The sequence below is a fragment of the Myotis yumanensis genome, unplaced genomic scaffold (genome assembly GCF_028538775.1).
Source record: "Myotis yumanensis isolate MYYU_CA2020_CCGP unplaced genomic scaffold, mMyoYum1.0.hap1 SCAF_3, whole genome shotgun sequence".
NCBI lineage: Eukaryota > Metazoa > Chordata > Mammalia > Chiroptera > Vespertilionidae > Myotis > Myotis yumanensis.
The window spans coordinates 148,536,976-148,560,328 of NW_027223754.1; the positions used below are offsets into that span (position 1 = coordinate 148,536,976).

General features: G+C 39.9%; 1 protein-coding gene across 1 annotated transcript in view; it reads right to left on the reverse strand.

The window, feature by feature from the left end:
- The window catches only part of NUP107 (nucleoporin 107), a 47,714-nt gene extending 38,044 nt beyond the window's left edge, over positions 1 to 9,670 (reverse strand). Inside the window, exons 1-6 of the mRNA XM_070409771.1 lie at positions 9,594 to 9,670; positions 7,594 to 7,685; positions 7,003 to 7,089; positions 6,254 to 6,369; positions 3,619 to 3,763; positions 1,581 to 1,684 (exon numbers count right to left, since the gene is read on the reverse strand). Of these exons, the coding sequence (XP_070265872.1) occupies positions 1,581 to 1,684; positions 3,619 to 3,763; positions 6,254 to 6,369; positions 7,003 to 7,089; positions 7,594 to 7,685; positions 9,594 to 9,601 (552 nt within the window). The 5' untranslated portion in view covers positions 9,602 to 9,670. The remainder of the gene's footprint in view (positions 1 to 1,580; positions 1,685 to 3,618; positions 3,764 to 6,253; positions 6,370 to 7,002; positions 7,090 to 7,593; positions 7,686 to 9,593) is intronic.
- Positions 9,671 to 23,353: the final 13,683 nt, after the last annotated feature.

A 23,353-nucleotide genomic window follows, 5' to 3' on the forward strand; every position in this document is an offset into this window, starting at 1 on the left:
TCCTTGGCAGAAAAAAGGTTCCCCACCCCAACATACTGAACGGCATCTTGGTTGATTCCAAATTAAGCCAATCCTATATAATAAAACCCTAAAATGCAAATGGACCAAACAGTGGAACGACCAGTCACTATGACGCGCACTGACCACCAGGGGGCAGATGCTCAACGCAGGAGCTGCCCCCTGGTGGTCAGTGCGCTCCCACAGAGGGAGTGCTGCTCAGCCAGAAGCTGGGCTCACAGCTAGTGAGCACAGCGGCGGTGACGGGAGCCTCTCCCGCCTCCATGGCAGCGCTAAGGACCCCTAGGGGGATGTCCTGGACTGTGAGAGGGCTTGGGCCGGGCTGAGGGGACCGCCCCCCCGCCCCCGCCCTAGTGCACGAATGTCGTGCACCAGGCATCTAGTTATGAATAAAGCTGCTACAAACATCTATATGCAGGTTTTTGTGTAAACATAAATTTTTAACTTATTTGAGTAAATACTAGAGTATGAACGTTGGGTCGTATGTTAACACTTGGAGTGCGGGAAACGAGTTAAGTCGGCTCGCGTGAATTGCGCGTACTCCGCGGGAGCCGTCTTTAACTTGGTTCATATAGATTTGCGGTGGAGTGCGGGAAACGTGTAAACTCGGGCCGATTGTAACTGCGTATTACCAAATATTTGTTTGTAATCCACCCTTTTGGTGGATGGAACAAAACCAAAAGACAGAGCCATCTTATATTTTGGCGGGAAATTCACCCACACTCCAAGTGCTAACAGTATGCTTAGATTTGTAACAAACTGTCTTCTAAAGTGGCTGTACCGTTCTGCATTCCCACCATCAATGAATGAGAGTTCCTGCTACTTCACATCCTTGCCAGCATCTGGTGGTTATTAGTGTTTTGGATTCTTGCCATACCAATAGTACTGTGCCATCTCATTGTTTTAATTTGCAATTTCCTAGTGACATCTAATGTTGAATATCTTCTGATATGCTTATTTGCCACTTGTACATGTTCTCTGGTGAGGTGTCTATTAACATGTTTTGTCTATTTTTTTATTGGATTGCTCATTTTCTTATTATTGAGTTTTAAGAATTCTTTATATATTTTATTTTATTATTTTCTTTTTGTTAATCCTCACCTGAGGATATCTTTTTCATTGATTTTTAGAGAGAGTGGAAGGGAGAGGGAGACACACAGAGAGAGAAACATCAATGTGAGAAAAACACATCGACTGGTTGCCAGGGACTGAGTCTGCAACTAAGGTATGTGCCCTTGACCAGAATCGAACCTACGTCCCTTCACTGATTCTCTACCCACTGAGCCAAACTGGCTAGGGCTAAGAGTTCTTTCTTTATTTTAGATTTTCCTTTTTTAAAGCAGCAGAATCCCTTTGACTCCAAAACAAATCTGATACGGACCCTCAGTATGTAAAAAGCAGAGCTACTTTGGCTGATGTGCCAACCATGCCATCCCTGCCATTATAGCTAAGACATCTCTTTTAAATAACATATAGAAATTCACAGGTTGATGCTGTTAAAAAAAACAACAAAAAAACTAAGCATACTGAAGTTTGACCAACAATGGAGTGAATTAACATACCTGAACACTACAAATGTTTTCATACTCTTCTACAAGGTCAAAAACTGTAGTTGAAGAGTGCTTCAAAAAAGACTGCAGGAAATCAGAAAACATACTCATGGATGCTAGAACACATTAAAAAGAAAAGGAATAAAAAACATTAAATGACATACTTCTAGGTAATTGTTTGAAAACTTAAAAGCATAGCTATGAGTCTTTTTTTTTTTTACTGCAATATGTTTTAAAAAATCATAATTGTGGTAAAATACACACAAAATTTACCATCATAACCATTTTTAAGTGTATAGTTCAGACTAAGTACATTCACACTGTTGTGCTACCATCACTATCTATTCACAGAACTCTTTTCATCTTGTAAAACTAAAAACCTCAGAATAGTCAAAACAACCCTAACAAAGAAGAACAAAGCTGAAGGTATCACACTTCCTGATTTCAAACTATTTTACAAGGCTAGAGTAATCAAAACAGTATGGTACTGGCACAAAAACAGACACACAGACCAACAGAACAGAATAGAGACTCCAGAAATAAACTCCCACATATATAATCGACTAATATTTGACAAAGGAGCCAAGAATACTCAATGGGAAAAGGATAGCCTTTTCAATAAATGGTATTAGGAAAACTGGATATCCACATGCAGAAAAGTAATACTGGACCCCTATTCTACATGACTCATACAAATGATTAAAAATAAATTAAAGACTTAAACATAAGACCTGAAAACGTACAACTTCTGAAAAAAAAATATAGGGAAAAAGCTTCTTGTCATTAGTCTTGGAAGTAATTTTTTGGATATGACATCAAAAGCACAAGCAACAACAGCAAAAATCAAGTGAGACTATATCAAACTAAAAAGTTCTGCACAACAAAAGAAACAATAAAATAAAAAGGCAGCCTATGGAATGGGAAAATATATTTATGAACCATATACCTGATAAAGAGTTAATCTCCAAAAATACACTGAGTGGCCAGATTATTATGACCGGCCAGATTATTATGACCACCCCATCAGTACTTCGTTGGGCCACCTTTTGCCTTCAATACTGCGGCAGTTCTTCTTGGCATTGACTCCACGAGATGTTGAAAGGGGATGCGAGGAATCTGACACCATGCCTGATGAATAGCACTGTCCAGTTCTGTGAGATTTTATGGTTGTGGAACCAGCTGCCTGATGGCTCTTTTAACTTCGTCCCAAAAATGCTCAATTGGATTGAGATCTGGTGATTGTGGGGGCCACCTAAGCAAGGTAAAGTCTCCCTCATGTTCCTGAAACCACTCCTGCACAATACGAGCACCGTGGCATGGCGCATTGTCTTGTTGGAAGAAGCCATCTCCATTGGGATACACCATCAACATGATAGGATGAACCTGATCAGCAATGATACTTAGGTATGTTGTGCTATTCAGACGTTTATCATGATATGGCCCTCTAGCAACGTCAGCGTGAAATTATAGCTAATTTGCCTACAAACGTCAGGTGGACATAATAATCTGGCCACTCAGTGTATATATCATTAGCATGCTGGCTGATGATGATGATAAAATTGTGAAGAACTTATATGATAATGTGTAGATACAGAGACACTAAAAGCAAAATTTTCCCCAAAAGGGAATGGTAATAACTAACCTAAAACTAGAAAGGTCTCAATACTATTTGAAAAAACAACATTCAACATCCAGGCCAAAGCAAGACATGTCAGCAGTGTTAGATAAAACTAAACCTAAAGAAAAAGAGAAGTTCTTTCAACAGCACAAATAAGAAAAGAATAAAAATATCAGAGACCCATCTACTAATAAGCTAACAGGCTGCTTTTTACACTGAAGGATAAAATGGCAACATGCTGCTCCAACTGAGAACTAAGGTGACGTTCTCAAACTTCTAGAGCTACTACATCAATTGGCTTAGCCATTATCAGAGCTAATTAGCTCAACAAAAAAATATTTTATGATGACATTCAGGAACAGGAGGGGATAGCTTCCTTGACCTTAGTAAAGTGACAGGCTACCTTTTGTTACAAAGCTCAAAACCATTTACCAGCTTCTCCAGGATCATCCTCACGTAACATCACAGCACTGAGGGTTACATCCTCTGTTACTCCATGGGGCTCTAAGTTTGTGAAGAGCCCTGAACGCTGTGTTGAGAATGCAGCAGTCCAATTACTGTCGTCCAGATTAGTTACCTTATAAAAAAGGAAGATACAAAAAAGGAATGGAGTTATTGCCTTTGAGTGAATAAAGACATTAATGCTGTTACGTTTTTTTAAAACATTATGTATATTTTCCATTTTCAAAAGATAGCCATAAGGGCTATTTTGTGAAGGAAAGTGTGGCTTTTTAAAATTGCTTTCTTCTTTGTACTACTCCAGCTTTAAAAAAAAAAATAGCCAATAGAGATTACATCTTGTAATATTTAAGCTGATATAAGTAGGTAAGTAAGGAATTCCTACCGCTCTAAGTTCACATTAATTTTTACGTTGGGGAAATTGTACTGGACAAGTGACCCAGCTTCTTCAACAAATAAATAGTAATTTTTAAAAAAGATGAGGGAGATGCCCAGCCAGCGTGGCTCAGGGGTTGAACGTCAACCTATGAACCAGGAGGTCATGGTTCAATTCCCAGTCAGGGCACATGCCTGGGTTGCTGGCTCAATCCCCAGTGTGGGGTGTGTAGGAGACAGCCGATCAATGACTCTCTCTCATCATTGATGTTTCTATCTTTCTCCCTGTCCCTTCCCCTCTGAAACAAAAGAAAAAAAAAAAGATGAGGGAGAAACTTAAGAGATTTAAAAGACATATCAAGCAAATGCAATATGGTGACCTTGTTTGGTTCCTAATTTGAACCAACCCACTTAAAAAAAATTGACACAACTCAGGAAATGTGACCAGTTAATGAATATACAATAACAAATATAAAGTAGATATGTAAAATGAAAAAGGAATTAGTCTCTATATGTTTGGGGGAGGTTTAAATGTTAGAGATACTGTAGGTTTAGTCCCAGACTACTGCAACAAAGTGAGTCACATAAATTTAGGGGTTTCTCAGTATATATAAATCATGTTTACACTATACCGTAGTCTATTAAGTGTGCAATAGCAGTATGTCTAAAAAAATAATGCACATACCTTAACAAAAAATACTTTATTGCTAAAAAATGCTAACGATCATCTGTGCTTTCAGTGAGTCATAAATTTTTGCTGGTGGAGGGTCTTGCCTTCAATTTGTAAAAAAAAAAATGTAATATCAGTGAAGCACAATACAATGACGTATGACCTGTATGTATTGTCTTTATGTTATAGAAAGTGTCGCTCTGTCTCAAAGGTATGTACTGAAGTATTTATGAATGAAATTCCCAGTCAGGGCAGAAGAACCTTTCAGTGCACAGGACAATGGTTATAAAATTTGAGAGTTGTAAAGTAATATAGGGGAAATGCCATGGTATAGATGAAACAAGATCAGCCATATATTGTTAACTGTTGAAACTGAGGAATGAGCACATGGGGGCTTATGCTACTATTCTATTTTCGGATATATTTGAAAATATCCATAATAAAGTTGTTTCTTAATCCTCGCCTCAGGACATTTCCACTGATTTTTCCAGAGAGAGAAACACCAATGTGAGAGAGAAACATCTACTGGTTGCCTCCTGCACTCACCCGGACCGGGGTTGGGATTGAACCCGAGACCTTTCAGTGTACAGTATGATGCTCCTACCAACTGCGCCACACTGGCCAGGTCCATAAAAAAGTTTTTTAAAATTCACCTTTATTTAAAATCCAGGCATAAGCAACAATAAAACTAAACCTTTAAATCAGTCTCCCAAGGAAAATGCTAAAGATGGGTGGTGAAACCCTATATACTCATGAGACACTAACTATGGGCTGAGGAGAACTCGGTTTCAACTATTAGAGACTGATTAACAGTTCACTCCCTTATCATCATTAGTTTAAGGATCAAGTGAAATCTTACATAGCAATGACATTTTGCATTCGGAAAAATACTTTGCTCCGCAATCAAATCTTGGTAAGCAGATATATGGTAAAATTAATGTAGAAATTTTACTTCCTTCAGGCAACCTACATATCCAAGGCCACCTCTTATAGCCAATATTACAACTGGCAAAACAAATCAAGAAAATACATTTGACTGCACAGTAATTCATAAACATTTTATAATAATCAATACACACCTTATTCTACCCTTGCCTTTAAGAGAGTAACAACTTTACTATTAATATTGCAGCTCTGAAGCTAGTAAATAATAAAAGTCATCTTTTGCTTAAATACCTTCTAAGATAAAGATAGGTTTAACAAGCAAAACCGCTCTTCAGAAAACACCAAATTTAGACAATTTCAAGTGCGTGTAAAATTTGTGCCTTTTAAATAAGCACAGAGCCAAATACAGAAGAATTGTTTTTATCTCATTTTTGGAATTAAATGTGCCTACTAAGTCCTCTACTCTTCCAACAAAACTCTTCTGTTTTTATCCTTCTTCCTAGTGAGATACAATTCTTTTTTTTTCTGTAGTATTTAAACTAGGTCAAGTCATTCTATATCACAGTTTATATGACATTTCTTCTGCTATTTTAAATACTGTACCATAGTGATTCCTAGAGAGCATCATATCATACTTTTATGAAAGGGAGAAAATTTCAGTCTTATATTTCAACATACCATAGATAGATTTCCCAATAACCCTGAAGACTGTGTAAACCGGGGAGACCTCCCTCCCGTTCCAAGAATGCAGGAAACATCTGGCTGCCTGAGAAAGCTTCGGTTTGGTGGAGTAACTACAAACAAGAAGTTAGTAAAAAGAATCCAGAGTGCATAAGCACTGATCATGAAAACAGAACAAGCAAACAAACAATAAAGAACAAATAACATTCAGTTTTCAATTACTTCAATTATAAGCAAATAAATACTTTATATATTCATTTCCATATGAAGAATTTAACTTATTTTGGTAATATTGAGCCCATCAAGAAAAATTTTACTGCAAACAGAGATGCTTTCATTATAGCATAACTGAGCAGTAAAAAAGAACATGAATGAGTCAATGGATTCTTCATATTCTAATTTTATAAAATAGCACACTGAAGAGGCAGTACAGTGTAGAGGGCATGGCCTTTGGAGTAAGCAGATCATTATCTGAATTTTGGTTCCAATACTTACATACTTACTTGGCTATGTTATCAGCATTAATTAACTTCTCCAGGTCTCACTTTCAGTTGTGGCAAAACAGAGATAATACCTATATCACAGTTATTGTGTTTTTATGTAAAACAGAGTTAAAATAGCAACTGCAATCGTTATTATTTGTTCTTAATTATTGATATTTCAACCAATATAATTTATGTGTATCATCAGTGTTAGCTACTACTACTACTACCACTATTAAATGCTTTATAAGCAGAAAATCTTACAAGGCGGTCGAAATGAGCTGGGAGTTCGAGGGGTAACCTGGTTTCTTGGAGTGGTATTGGCAAAAATTTCATCTTGGGATGCCCGAACTGTAGGAAGTTAAGAAATATTTTCCATGTACAAAATACATCATTAAAGTTAGAATTAACCATGTTTACACTATACAAAATATATGAATACATTTTTCAAGGACAAGGGATTTTATGTCTATCATGTTTTCTATGCAAAGAATAAATAATTCTCTCTACCATTTATGTTCTCAGATTTCAGTCTTAGATTACTGCACACTGAACTAAGAGTTCTTAGTCACATTTCAAATTAAAAAAAAGATAATCCAATCTCAGCAGAAGCTAACCACAATATGACAGTTAGCAGTAAAATGGAATATCCTTATTTTCAGGGAGACATAAATCTTAATCTCACTGAATTTCAGCATACTTACCAAATAGCATATCTGAGAAATCAAAAAATATTTTCTGCAGCATTTTATTATTACAGCTAGTGTTTAATACCTCTCATAAAAAGAAAATTCTATAATCCTGATCCCAAACATGCTAAAATTTTTATAATGATACTTAAAATGCAAAGGATACTTAAAACTCTTTTTTGAGCACTCTGTTTCCGTGCAGTCCGTGTCACCTCTGCCTCCCGGATCACAGGGGATGGCATCTCTCCAAAGCCACTCCTAAAACAGCATAATCAAGCTCATGTGAATGAAATGAGAATGTAGCATTTGCACAGAACTTTATCATCATGATTGGAGCAAAAGATCCTGAGTTAGTCAAGGTATAGATCATCACAGTAGCTATGTCTTTGCTTCTTGTTGTTGTTGTTAATTCTTACCTGAGGATATATTTTTCCCCCACTGTTTTTAGAGAGTGGAAGGGAGAAAGGGAGCAGGAAGAGAGAAACAATGATGTGTGAAAGACACACTGATTGGTTGCCTCCTGCACATGCCCCAACCGGGGCCAGGGATTGAACCTGCAACCCAGGGAACTGAACTCTTTGGAGCACAGGCCCATGCTCTAACCACTTAGCAATCTTGGCCAGGGCTCATCTTTGCTCTTTTTGTTGACAATGCCCTTCCAGTTCTAAATCCTGCTATCCCTCAAAGTCCTGCTTAAATTTTACCTGCACAAAGACTTCTTGGCTTTCTAGCATGCAGTACATTTTCTCCTTTGCAATTATTCCAACACTTGGAAGAGCTTTTCCTCCACTTAAAACCTTCAGATAACTACTGCTGGCTTACAGAATCAAGTCCAAGTTTCCTCCCATGGTTTTTACAATCTGACCCCGGCTGACCAACTTCAGCCTTATAGTCAGTCACAAACATCACCCCCATCCAAACATAAACATGTGACCACTTAGCTACATAAGCATGCACTTTCATATCCACACACCTTTGTACACGCTTCCTTTACAGAGGCGGACGTTTGCCCACTTGGTCTGCCTGGTGAACACTTACTCACCAAACAGCCTCCAGGAGTCTGGAGACTCCCAGATCCAGGTGGCAACTTGGTTCTTCTATTAATAGCTTCCTAACTTTGACCACGTTCCTTAACCTTTTAGTCTAGTGTTATCTATGAGAAGAGGATCATAGCATCCATCCTCACAGGGCTGTTATGAAAATTACATGAGCTAAGATATATTTGAAGTGTTTAAGGCACTCAACCTTTGGCTACTATTATTCAAAGACCCACTAGAACAGTGGTTCTCAACCTTCCTAATGCCGCGACCCTTTAATACAGTTCCTCATGTTGTGGTGACCCCCAACCATAAACCTATTTCCGTTGCTACTTCGTAACTGTAATTTTGCTACTGTTATGAATCGTAATGTAAATATCTGATATGCAGGATGTATTTTCATTGTTACAAATTGAACATAATTAAAGCATAGTGATTAATCACAAAATCAGTATGTAATTATATATGTGTTTTCCGATGGTCTTAGGCGACCCTTGTGAAAGGTTCGTTCGCCCCCAAAGGGGTCGCGACCCACAGGCTGAGAACCGCTGCACTAGAAGGTTTCCTCCATTGAGAGGTCTTCACGATTCCTCGCGGGACAGGGAGACTTAACTGCTTCATTTCTTTTCCCACAGAGCAGTACAAAGCTGCTTGTACTGCTTGGTTGTCTCCTCCACCACAGACCTAATTCCCCGAAGGCCAGAACCTTGAACAACACCTTTGTCACGGCGGCTAGCTTAGTGTCAGGGTCCGAGGAAAACTCAAGTCCATCACTATCGGATGCTGTAACGTGTAATCTGAAAGTGTGAGATGAGAGTCCTAGTTCTGCTATTCACTGGCTTGGTGATCTCGGGCCGGTCCCTGGGCATCTCGCCGGCAGGGCCACCTTCCACCCCGCCCACCCCAGGAGCCGAAAAGTGCTCGGCAAAGGCGCAGAACAGACGGCAGAGCCGCCGCGGGATTAGCTTTCTCCGCATCCCTCTCCCACCCAAGCGGTCCTTCCTCCATCAGCTGCCGTCCCCCGGCCCGGGAAAGAGTCCTAGGGTCGACCCGCGCCCTGCTTGGTCTCGTTCTGCCGACAAGCAGGAGGGACGAGTCTCCACGCTCAGCAGACACCACCAGAACTGACCTGTCCATGGATACAGCCTTCTCCACCCAGAACCTTGTTAATTGGATTTCAGCTCGGCTACCGCGTTTCAGCCTTCCCGCTCTCCGGAAGCAAACCCTTCGACCCGGAAGCATGTTCTGGCTGTGTCGCCTTAGAGGGGGCGGGGGGCGGGGCAGAAACAACTGCGAGCGCAGGGGCAACTTCCGCCTACACGGTAGGCTCAGACGCGATCCGCGCAGGCGCGAAGGTGTGTCTGTGTGGGAGGCGGGGCTAGCCGGACAGGGGCGGGGCTAGTCAGGCAGGGGCGGGGCCTGACAGGGTTGAGCGGGCTGCGGGGCGGCCACTTGGCCTGACTGGCATTTGTGGGCGTGACCGAGGCGCCTGGTTGTCCTACTGGGAAATTTGACTTATACTGAGAGCTTAGAAAACACGTGAAGTCATTTCCTGACATTTCCTGAGAGAGAGAGAGAGAGAGAGAGAGAGAGAAAGAGAGAGAGAGCCTGCACTTGGAATACAGACGCGCAGGCTCTGCCCTACGCCTGCCTCGGGAGGTGGGGGTGGGGATGGGGGCGTCTCTGTCTCTCTCTCACTGTACTCACTTTGTTTGAACTGTAGTGTAAAACCCCTACAGTTTTTGCAATTGTTTCTCATAATGGCTATTTGTTCTTTACGTGGTATGTTTCCCTATGAAGGAGGAAAGGCTTACCTGCCCTAAAAACCATAAAAGTACTTCAAGGAGCAATATGGGTAAAAGTAGTGTATTCTGGCCCCGAGGGAAGCAGTCCAAGTGTTGTCGTGGGTATGTATCCACATTCTGCTCTAATCCTGGTGACATCCCTGGAACGGCCTCTTCACACCTGTCCCCGCGGAGACAACTTCGCCTTCTGAACACAGGTAGGCGCGGCCACTGCCACCGTGGAAGGGAGATAACGCCTTCACGCAGGGTTCTTGTGAGGACTGAAAACGAGATGTCAGATATTCACTGCGCACAGTCGTCATTCTCCTTCAATAACTTAACCTGACCAGTCCCACCCTGGCGCGCTGTCCTCCCCATCGCCTCCTTTTCCTGTGCGAAAGTGCACTTCTCTTTTGCAAGGTGAATGGTGACCCTCATGATTGTTGTCAGTGTTGTGGCAAGTTTACTCAAAGTGTGCGCCAGGGGTTCGGGTTCTCGCCATGCTTTTCCTGGCACTGCCATCCCCGGGTGCTTTATGCGTATAATGTACTTGAAGGGATTGGCTATAAGGCACACAATTAAAAAGGAAGAGCAGTTTGGGGCAAAGGATTAGCCCAATGCTCAGTTCATATGCAAAGAGAGGACACTTGTTGAAAAGTGCCCTGGGGTTCGTTTTTGACACAATCAAGTAGATATGAGCACCATGCCATCCTAAAATATTTCAAAATATGTCCATTTGACTTCTTTAAAACTACTTGAAATAAATCCTTGTGTACAATCCTTAGATTGTATACACTCTAAGTTTGTTTTGAGGGTTTTTGGGTTCAGTGACAGAAATTCACTGCAGCCAACTTAAGAAGTGGGGATTTTACTAGGACCCATCAGGAGCTCACAGAATTGGTGAGAAGCTGGAGAAAAGGCTTGGGAGAGAACAGCTGCTCAGGAACATAGGTCCGGTAAGTAAGCAGCCATCCTCAAAACACTCAAACCTGACCTGTCCGATGGGGAGCACCATTTCCTCTCCCTCACCCCCAACAGCTGAGAAGATCAAACATCATTGCACCCCCCAACCCACCGAATTTTTAATTTGAAAAATTTCACAACTACAGAAAAGCTGTAAAATAGTACAATAGGCATTAATATACTCTTTTTTATTTTGTTGACAGTATTACAGATGTCTCCTTTACCTCCCTCCACCCAGCCCCTGCCCCCCCCCCAGATCTTCACCACCCTATTGTCCATGTCCATGGGCTATGCATATCTATAATAATAAAAATGAAATATGCTAATTAGACCAGACATCCTTCCGGACGAAGCTGGGGCTGTGAGGAAAGCCCGGGTCCTGGATGCCAGAGGGAAGCTGGTGCTGGCAGCCAGGGGAAAAAAAGGTCTAGTATTTTTTTAAAATAATATATTTTATTGATTTTTTACAGAGAGGAAGGGAGAGGGATAGATAGTTAGAAACATTGATGAGAGAGAAACATTGATCAGCTGCCTCCTGCACACCCCCCACTGGGGATGTGCATGCAACCAAGGTACCTGCCCTTGACTGGAATTGAACCTGGGACCTTTCAGTCCGCAGGCCGATGCTCTATCCACTAAGCCGATGCTCTATCCAGAGTCAAACCAGTTAGGGCAAGGCCTACTCTTGCATTATTTCATGCATCAGACCTCTAGTAAGTATCTAAGTACTTTGGTTTATCTCTTCTCGTCCCTGACCCCCACATGGAGGTATGTCAGTCTGTTCCATACTTCCATGCTTCCGGTCTTATTTTGTTAGTCCATTCATTTTGTTCATTAGATATACTCTTTTTTAAAGCAATTTTATTGATTGATTGATTGATTGATTTTAGAGAGAGAGTAAGGGAGAAAGGGAGAGAGAGAGATCCATTTATTGTTCCACTTATTTATGCATTCATTGTTTGCTTCTTGTATGTACCTTCTCCAGAGATTAAACCTGTGGCCTTGGCATGTCGGGATGACACTCCAACCACCTGAGTTAACTGGCCAGGATGGCTTCAATATACCCTTCGCCAATTGCTAACATTTCTGCACAATTGCTCTCTCCTTTTTGTTTGTTTTTGCCTGAACCATTTGGAAGTTAGCTGTATACATCCTGACACTTCACCCCTAAGTACTTCAGAATGTATATTTTAAATCAAGGACAAAACATTCTTCTACCTAATACAATAGAATAAACACTCAGAACATTTAACATTGACAGAATATATATTCAAGTTTCTGCAATTGTCTTAATAATGCCCTTTTTAACAGCCCTCCTCCAAGACAGAATCCAGGAGAGGATTATGCATTTAGTTGTCATGTCTTTTTGTTCTACTTTAGTTAAGACTAGTCCCCAGACATTAAAAAAAATTATTAATATATCTAAGAGTTCAGACCAATTTTTGCAGAATATTCCTCAATTTGGAATATTCTCTGATTTTAAAAACTATTTGGAGGGACAGGGTACAAGGATACCTCCTAGGTATTGTTGAGTATTTCTCATTTACTCACATCAGATGGTACATGAGGTCAGTTTGTCTCAGTTCAAAAATCTGCCTGACCTTTCGTCCCCCTCAAAAGGAAGTATCCTTTCACCCAGCACGCCTTTCTGGCTGTTGTCTTTTCCCTGTCCTTCCCTTCTTAGCCAGACTTGCTTTGGTTGCATTGTAAAACATGCAGTCTTCAGGATCCGATTTGCCTGTCTGACACTGGCATCATCTTGCCATTATCTCTACCTCAAATTCTATGTTCTAGCTACATTCAACTACAATTCCACAAACATTCCATAGGGGAGGCTGTGCAAATTGCGGGGGAGAGGGAAGCATATGGGACATCTCTATTCCTTCCTCTCAATTTTGCTGTGAACCTAAAAGGGCTCTAAAAAAAAAAAAAAATTAAGTCTTAAAAAATATCTGAACAAAGATCATGCCAAATGTTGATAGTGGTTGTCTTTGGTGAGACTCGATGATTTTGATGTTATTGTCTAGTTCACTGTGCCTTGTTTTATTTAAGGCAATTTATTTTCATAGTATGATCCAATTGAAATGAAAACCAATATTTTGATAAATTCATTAAGTACCCCAATGAGTCAGATGTGAATTAAGTAAGTTATGGTAGATGCTTAAATATTTTTTGCCATGTCCAAAAGTTAGAAGAATATTGAATATAGTATAGGGTACACTGCAGATTATATAAAACAAAAGGAAGTACTTAGATTTTAACAGCCTGTTCAGATTTCAGATTTTTAAAAAATATTTGGAGAGCAGTTTTCTTCTTTGAGCTCAAAACATTGAAAACATGCTATAATAATTTCATAATATTCTTTTCATCTAAAGAAGTAGAATTGCAGAAAGATTAAGTAATTTATTTCAGGTCAGGGACTTGAACTAAATTGAACCACATTCTAAATAACAGCAAATCATGACTTAACACAAATACCAGTTTTTGGCTGAACCATAAACCAACCACATTGTGTAGTTTTAAAACATGGCTTAGCTCAGGAGACAACATTGCCTGGAGGTTAAGAGCTGAGTCTGGAAAATCAGGCTTTCCAGGTTTGAATCTCACTCAGTTCTACAATTTTCCAGCTGTTTAACTCTTCTAAACCTCATCTCTTTAAATAAGATATAATCTTAGCATAGTTATGAGAACTAAGTATAAAAATAGCAATAGAGCAAAGTGATCAAAAGCTCAGACTTGAACCTGATCGGCGTGGCTCAGTGGTTGAGCATCAACCTATCAGCCAGGAGGTCACAGTTCAATTCCCAGGCAGGGCACATGCCTGGGTTGCTGGCTCGATCCCCAGTGGGGGGTGTGCAGGAGCAGTTGATCTATGATGCTCTCTCATCATTGATGTTTCTCTCTCTTCTTCTCCCTTTTTCTCTGAAATCAATAAAAATTGTTAAAAATAAAAATGCTCAGAATTGAGAGCTGGATTGCCTGGAGTCACATCCCAGTTCCACGGCTCACTATGTGACCTTGGGTGCCAGTGTGCCTCCATTTCTTTTTTGGGGGGTGTAACAATAGTACTAGGTCATGCGATTAGTATGAGGATTTAATTAGTTAATATGTGTATGGCCTTAGAATAGTACCAGGCATTATAATATACTAGAGGCCCGGTGCATGAAATTCGTGCATGGGGGTAGGGGGGTCTCTCAGCCCAGCCTGCACCCTCTCCAACCCGGGACCCCTGCCGGCCTGATCCCACTAACTGCTCTCCCCCACCACCTCTGCCTCGGCCTCTGCCACTGTGGCTTTGTTCAGAAAGATGTCCAGAAGATGTCTAGTCTAATTAGCATATTACCTTTTTATTAGTATAGATGTGGCATATTATGCATGTTCAAAATGATCTTATTCTTACTCTTATAATAATTATCAATTCATTTGACAATATCAAACTTGAGACATGGTGTTAGAGGCATTAGTAACATATATTCACTTGAACCAATTCCAATCCTTTTTTCTGTGATGCTACAATAAGAGCAAAATATTTTTTTCTTTCCACATGAAGAACTCACTATAATTAATACTTTATGTTGGTAAATATAGATATGATGGCAGAGTCTCCTTTTGTCCTCCATATAGCGGTTCAATGGATATAATCCTGAAGAATCCTTTGTTCATCCATTCACAAATATTTACTTTGTCTACGATGTACCAGACACTGTGCATGGGTCTGTGAAATACAGATTGGGGGGAAAAGGAAATTCACTCATTTAAAAAATCATAGGATTTGGGAGGAAAAATGGCGACCAGCAGGAAGGTAGGGAGGGAGAGAGTGTGAGAGCGCAGGGAAGTGATAGAGGAGTGTGTGGACGTGTGTGGTCTGTATGAGCTAGGGACAGTTAGATTCTGCAGGTCCTCTAAGGGGCTGCTAAACCCGGCAGTCTTAGGCGGCGGAGTCCCGCTCCCGGCGCGGACACTCCTGGGCGGCCAGCACAGGCACAGCGACCACGCCATCTTGGGAAACTGAGCTGCTTGAGACTAGGATCCTGGCCTCAGCACCACCCAGTCTGATCTCAGACGCATACCAGGACCCTGCAGCCACTGGGGACAGAGACCTGTGACCACAGCTACAGACCTGCAGACACCAAAAGTAACAGAGCCCATCCCCCCTTCCTGCAGGCTCTCGGGCAGCTCCAGAGTAACTAACTGATAGACCCACCCCTTGCCGGGGCCTCAGCACTGCAGGAACTTTGGCCTGGAAGTGCGCGAGCACCTTGGAACTGATCCTTCGCGCACTGCCGGCTTCGGAGCCCTGAGCTGGGAGCAAACGCGCAAACGGGAATTTGTCCGCCTAGCACAGGCCCAGGGACCCCGTTTCTCGGGGCAGGAGGCAGCACCAAGCACCAGTGACTTGACTGTGTTTCTTATCACCTGCGCCTGAGATCCTGATTCCCTGTGCATTCATACTAAGAGCCAGTGAATCCAATTCCTGATGCAAGGGCACACAGGGACCCTGATTCTCAAGGCGAGGTTGCACGAAGCAAAAGAGACTCTGATACTGGTCTCTTGGGGAACTCTGACTCCTGGCGCATGCTAGGGGGCTCTGGTTTTCAACATGGTGCAGGCAGGGTCCCTGATTGTAAGGGCAAGTACGAGGCTACATTGTGCGCTGGCAACACTGACTCAGAGCGAGCCTGGTTCCCACCAACCAACAATAACCACACATCTTAGTGTCAGAGCTCTTCAGTGACACTAGGGTGGTGGGAGGCTCCCACTGCACACGGCCCAGGCCCATGCAACTCGACGTTTGAACCATCAGGAGATAATCAGAATGAAGAGACGACACAACACTCAGAGGAAAGACAATGAGGAATCACCAAGAAAGGAAATTAATGAAGTTGAAGCATGCAACATGACAGAAAAAGAATTCAGAATAATGGTTGTACAATTCATTCACCGGATGGATGAGAAAATCAACAACCTATGCAAGAATCAGGAAGAAATGAAAAGTGATATAGCTACAATCAAAAACACCATGGAAAGTTTCAACAGCAGACTAGAAGAAGCAGAGGACTGAATTAGTGAGTTAGAAGATAAGGCAGAGAAACAAGCTCAATCTGAACAGCAACTGGAGAAAAAAATTAAAAAACAGGAGGAGAGCCTAAGGGAGCTTCAGGACAACATGAAACGAAGTAACATACGTATAATAGGGCTGCAAGAAGGACAAGAAGAGCAGCAAGGATTAGAAAATCTATTTGAAGAAATAATGACAGAAAACTTCCCAGATATGGGGAAGAAAAAAGTTACACAAGTACAGAGAGTCCCAGGCAAGATGAACCCCAAAAGACCCACACCAAGACACATCATAATTACCATGGCAAGTGTTCAGGACAAAGAGAGAATCTTAAAGGCTGCAAGAGAGAGACGGAAAGTTACATACAAGGGATCTCCCATTAGACTATCAAATGATTTCTTAACAGAAACACATCAGGCCAGAAAAGAATGGACAGAAATTTACAAAGTGATGCAAAGCAAAGGACTGAATCCAAGAATACTCTACCCAGCAAGGCTATCATTCAAAATTGAAGGGGAAATAAGAAGCTTCACAGACAAAAAAAGGCTAAGGGAGTTCATCACCACCAAGCCAGCAATGCAAGAAATGCTAAAGGGACTGGTGTAAAAAGAAGAAATAAAAAGCCCAGAAAGAAAACAGCCACAAAAAAATAGAAATGGCTACAAACAAGTACCTTTCAATAATAACTTTAAACGTAAATGGACTAAATGGTCCAATCAAAAGACATCGAGTGGCTGAATGGATAAAAAAACATGACCCATACATTTGCTGTCTACAAGAGACCCACCTCATTAGAAGGGACTCACACAGACTGAAAGTGGAGGGATGGAAAAATATCTTTCAGGCAAATGGAAATGAAAAAAAAGCTGGGGTAGCAATACTTATATCGGACAAAATAGACCTCAAAGTGAAGGCCATAACAAGAGATAAGGAAGGCCACTTCATAATATTAAAGGGATCAATACAACAAGAGGATATAACCCTGATAAACATATATGCACCCAATGCAGGAGCACCCACATACATAAGAAAACTCCTGGAAGATATCAGGGGAGAGATCGACAACAATACAATCATAGTAGGGGACTTTAATACACCACTGACATCACTGGATAAATCCGCTAGACAAAAAATCAGCAAAGAAACAGCAATCCTAAATGACTCACTAGATCAGATGGACTTAATCAATATCTTCAGAACACTTCACCCCAAAGCCACAAAATATACGTTCTTCTCAAGTGCTCATGGGACATATTCAAAAATAGACCACATATTGGGTCACAAACAAAGTCTCCCCAAATTCAAGAAGATTGAAATCATACCAAGCATCTTCTCAGACCACAAAGGCATAATATTAGAAATAAACCACAATAAAAACAACTCAAAATACTCAAACACTTGGAAGCTGAATAGCATGTTATTAAATATTGATTGGGTTATCAATGAGATCAAAGAAGAAATTAAAAACATCCTGGAATCTAATGACAATGAAAATACAACAATCCAAAACCTTTGGGACACAATGAAAGCAGTCCTGAGAGGGAAGTTTATAGCTCTACAGGCCTACCTCAACAAACAAGAAAAAAAGGTAGTAAATCATCTAAATCTACAGCTCAAAGAATTAGAAAGAGAGAGCAACAAGAAAAGCCCAGAGTGAGCAGAAGGAAGGAGATAATAAAGATTAGAGCAGAAATAAATGACATAGAGACCAAAAAAACAATACAGAAAATCAATAAAACCAAGAGCTGGTTCTTTGAAAGGATAAACAAGATTGACAAACCTCTAGCCAGGCTCACCAAGAAGCAAAGAGAGAGGACCCAAATAGACAAAATCAGAAATGATAGAGGCGAAATAACAACAGACCCCACAGAAATACAAATGATTGTTAAAAAATACTATGAACAACTTTACTTCAACAAACTAGACAACCTGGAGGAAATGGACATATTTCTAGAAAAATACAACATTCCAAAACTTAATCAGGAAGAATCTAAAAATCTCAACAGGCCTATAACTCTGGAAGAAATTGAAGCAGTCATCAAAAAGCTTCCAGCAAACAAAAGCCCAGGGCCAGACGGCTTCACAGGGGAGTTTGACCAAACATTCAAGGAAGAACTAAAACCTATCCTCCTCAGACTACTACAAAAAATTCAAGAGGAAGGAACACTTCCAGGCTCATTCTATGAAGCCAGCATCACCCTAATACCAAAACCAGGTAAAGACAACACAATGAAAGAGAATTACAGGCCAATATCCCTCATGAACATAGATGCCAAAATCCTCAACAAAATCTTAGCAAATCGGATCCAGCAGTACATCAGAAAGATCATACACCATGACCAAGTAGGATTTATCCCAGGGATGCAAGGATGGTACAATATCCACAAATCAATAAATGTGATACATTACATAAACAAATTGAAGGAAAAAAACCACATAGTCATATCAATTGATGCAGAAAAAGCGTTTGACAAAATCCAACACCCATTTTTGATAAAAACTCTCAGCAAGGTGGGAATAGAAGGATCATACCTCAACATAATAAAAGCCATATATGACAAACCCACAGCCAACATGATACTCAATGGACATAAACTAACACCATTTCCCCTAAGAACAGGAACAAGACAGGGATGCCCACTCTCACCACTTCTGTTCGACATAGTACTGGAAGTATTAGCCATTGCAATTAGAGAAGAAGAAGAAATAAAAGGCATCCAAATTGGAAAAGAAGAAGTAAAACTGTCCTTATTTGCAGATGACATGATATTATACTTAAAAAACCCTAAAGACTCCATCAAAAAACTATTAGACTTAATAAAAGAATTCGGCAATGTAGCAGGATACAGAATTAATGCCAAGAAATCTATGGCATTTCTATTCACCAATAGTGAACTTACAGAAAGAGAGACTAAAAAAGTAATCCCATTTACCATCGCACCAAAAAAATTAAGCTACCTAGGAATAAACTTAACTAAAGAGGTAAAAGACCTCTACTCAGAAAACTATAGGATGTTGAAAAAAGAGATAGAGGAAGACATAAACAGATGGAAGAACATACCGTGTTCATGGATTGGTAGAATCAACATCATTAAAATGTCCATACTGCCCAAAGCAATCTATAAATTCAACGCACTTCCCATTAAAATACCATCAGCATATTTCACAGACCTAGAACAAACTCTCCAAAAATTCATCTGGAATAAAAAACGACCCGAATAGCTGCAGCGATCCTGAGAAAGAACAAAGTAGGTGGGATCTCAATACTAGATATCAAGCTGTATTACAAAGCCACTGTTCTCAAAACTGCCTGGTACTGGCACAAGAACAGACATATAGATCAATGGAATAGAATAGAGACCCCAGAAATCGGCCCGAACCAATATGCTCAATTAATATTTGACAAAGGAGGCAAGAACATACAATGGAGTCAAGATAGTCTCTTCAATAAATGGTGTTGGGAAAATTGGACAGATACATGCAAGAAAATGAAACTAGACCACCAACTTACACCATACACAAAAATAAACTCAAAATGGATAAAGGACTTAAATATACGACGGGAAACCATAAAAATACTAGAAGAATACAAAGGCAACAAAATCTCAGACATATGCCGAAGCAATTTCTTCACCGATACTGATCCTAGGGCATTGGAAACTAAAGAGAAAATAAACAAATGGGACTTCATCAAAATAAAGAGTTTCTGCACAGCAAAAGAAACCATCAACAAAACAACAAGAAAGCCCACTACATGGGAGAACATATTTGCCAACATTATATCTGATAAGGGCCTAATCGCCAACATTTATAGGGAACTCATACAACTTAACAAAAGGAAGATAAACAATCCAATCAAAAAATGGGCAAAGGACCTAAATAGACACCTTTTAAAAGAGGACATTCAGAAAGCCAAGAAACATATGAAAACATGCTCAAAGTCGCTAATCATCCGAGAGATGCAAATCAAAACAACAATGAGGTACCATCTCACACCTGTCAGAATGGCTATCATCAACAAATCAACAAACAAGTGCTGGAGAGGATGTGGAGAAAAAGGAACACTTGTGCACTGCTGGTGGGAATGCAGACTGGTGCAGCCACTATGGAAGATAGTATGGAGTTTCCTCAAAAAACAGAAAATGGAACTCCCATTTGACCCTGTGATCCCACTTCTAGGAATATATCCCAAGAAACCAGAAACACCAATCAGAAAGGATATATGCACCCCTATGTTCATAGCAGCACAATTCACCATAGCTAAGATCTGGAAACAGCCTAAGTGCCCATCAGTAGATGAATGGATTAGAAAACTGTGGTACATCTACATGATGGAATACTATGCTGCTGTAAAAAAGAAGGAACTCTTACCATTTGCAACAGCATGGATGGAACTGGAGAGCATTATGCTAAGTGAAATAAGCCAGTCAATGAAGGAAAAATACCACATGATCTCACTCATTCATGGATAATAGAGTCCATTATAAACTTTTGAACAATAATAGATACAGAGGCAGAGTTACCTCGAACAGACTGTTAAACTACATCAGGAAGGCCGGGGAGAGGGGGGGCAGAAGGGGGGGAGTAAGAGATCAACCAAAGGACTTGTATGCATGCATATAAGCATAACCAATGGACATAAGACACTGGGGGGTAGGGGAGGCTGGGGGATTGTCAAGGGTGGGGGAAAAAAAAGGAGACATATGTAATACTCTTTGTAATAATTTAAGCAATAAAAAAATTATTAAAAAATCATATAAACTTACCTATTCAAACATAATTGATCATGAGTACATACATATTTTAAATCACTACTGTAGTTACCAAATAAAATTTAGCTATTACTTTCTTAAAATATTCTTACTTCAAACCTTTTTATGAGGTAAAACTATTATAATCTTGCAAATTGATATTAATGCTTGGTTGCCAATATTTTGTTCTTTTTCCCTCCTCAATGTCAACTGGCTCTTTTATTTATTTTTAAAAATTGTGGTAACATATACATAAGATAAAATTGACCATTTTTAAGTGTGCAGTTCAGTGGCATTAAGGACAAGGCAATGTTTTAGTCATATGACTATATATTAGTCATATATGTTATACATATGTAACTATATATTTATATATTGTTATGGGTTGGCTCAACGAGATAGACCACCGACTCAATTTAAATTTGAAAGCCTTTTTATTAAGCTGGCCAGCTGACCACAGCCCGTACCTTCCCCCTCTGGGAAGCCTCGCGGCATGTGGCAAAGAGCAAGTGTGCATTATGATTTTTATAGCAAAACAGTGTTACCTTAGAAGCTCACAGAAAGTTCATAAGCACAAAGGGGGGGTAAACAGAGTCACACCTGACTGGTCTAAGACAATCTAGCAATTTTTCTTCTATGGTTCCTAACCCTGCAACCCCCCTCCATACGTCAGTCCCTCCTCCCAGCACATACACAATCCTCATATCCTGGCAACACAATTCTTCCTCATACATCCCCCTCCCTCCGAGCACATTCAATTTCTCATGTCTCATTTCCTCCCCTTAGCACATTCTGTAACCCTTCCATGCCGCAGTCCCTCACCCTAGCACAATATAAACTATATATATATATATATATATAGTCACATATATGGCATATATAGTACAAAGTAAACCCCAAATTATTTATTATTTAATTTGGTTTCCTGCTCAAGATGTGTCAGATCTTGGTAATCAGAACAAAATTCTGACATACACTTAGGCAAAAGTAGCAGTGATATTGCCAAGTAGTTAAACATCAGTGTCGTGAAGCAAAACAGAACTTTAAATGTATTTTAAGGGGAATTTGCAAGATATAAGTTTGATCCAGATACATTAAGTAGCTAAAAAGATAGATTTCAAGAAGTTTATGAATCAAGGGAGGAAGAAAAAGAGATAAGTTACTTCGAACAGTGTTTGGTATATAATAACCACTCAGTAAACATTGACTGTTATAATGCACCACATATGGTAAATATTCAGTATAGGCGTTTGTTCTTTTGTTCAGCTCCAAGAAGGCAGGGACCCTATGTGTTTCATTCACCACCACCTTTTGTCACTTGGTAGGTGCTCAAATTTTTCTTGAGCGAGTGGGTCCTTTCCAATCAGTACAGTTGCATTCAATTTCTCAAAAAATATTCTAGAAAGAGTATCTACATTTGTATAATCAGATTGAATTTATTCTTCTTCATATTAAATTATATGATACTTTACAGTACTCTCTACCATTTCAAAAGGTTTCTTTATCATCTTAACCTTGTAGATCTTAAAAACAGGAAGGACCCTTGAATAATTTATGTGTTATAGCTTCTCTTCCCTCTTAATTCTTTCAAACTGTGTTCAATTTGAAGAGGAAAATAGAACGGCGAGATGTAAAACTTTGCAATTTCAAGTTACTCTTTTATTGCTGGACTGTGATTTAAACATTGATGTCTAGGAGATTTTTAAACATAAAATCAAATATATTATTGCTTCATAGAATTCTAACAGTAAGGGTTATTTCAATATAGGTTTCATTGTGGCTCGTGCTTCTAGTGCAGAAGTTAACAACCTTTTTTTGGCCATGCCCCACCTAAGCATCTCTAAAATCCTGATGCCCACACCCCCGCTCCCGCCCCATGATATATAATTCTTATTATTCAAAAAGTGAACTCCTATTCATGTGGAGGAAGCCTAAAAGGCCATGAATTTTGTCTAAACAAGCTTCCAAAGAACATGGCATCCATGAAAGAGAAAAATGAAAGAACGAAAGGACAGTTGAAGTACTGAGGAAGAAATTATTTAAAAAATAATAACAACATGAAGTGATATGAAAAAATAGCAAATAAAGTTTAAAAACATATGATAACTGAAATGCATAAGTATGTCACAATATATATTTATATACTGTATATGAAGCCCCTAGAACTATAAGAAATGCAAAAAATTCACTGTTAATGACTCATTCTCTAATTGCCCCCCTTAAAAACCAAATTGCCCCCTTATGGGGCGTGTTGGGAACCACTTTTCTAGTGTCTTAAGCAAAGAGTAATTAGTGACATTTTCAAGGTACTGAGGAATTTGCTGACAAAAAG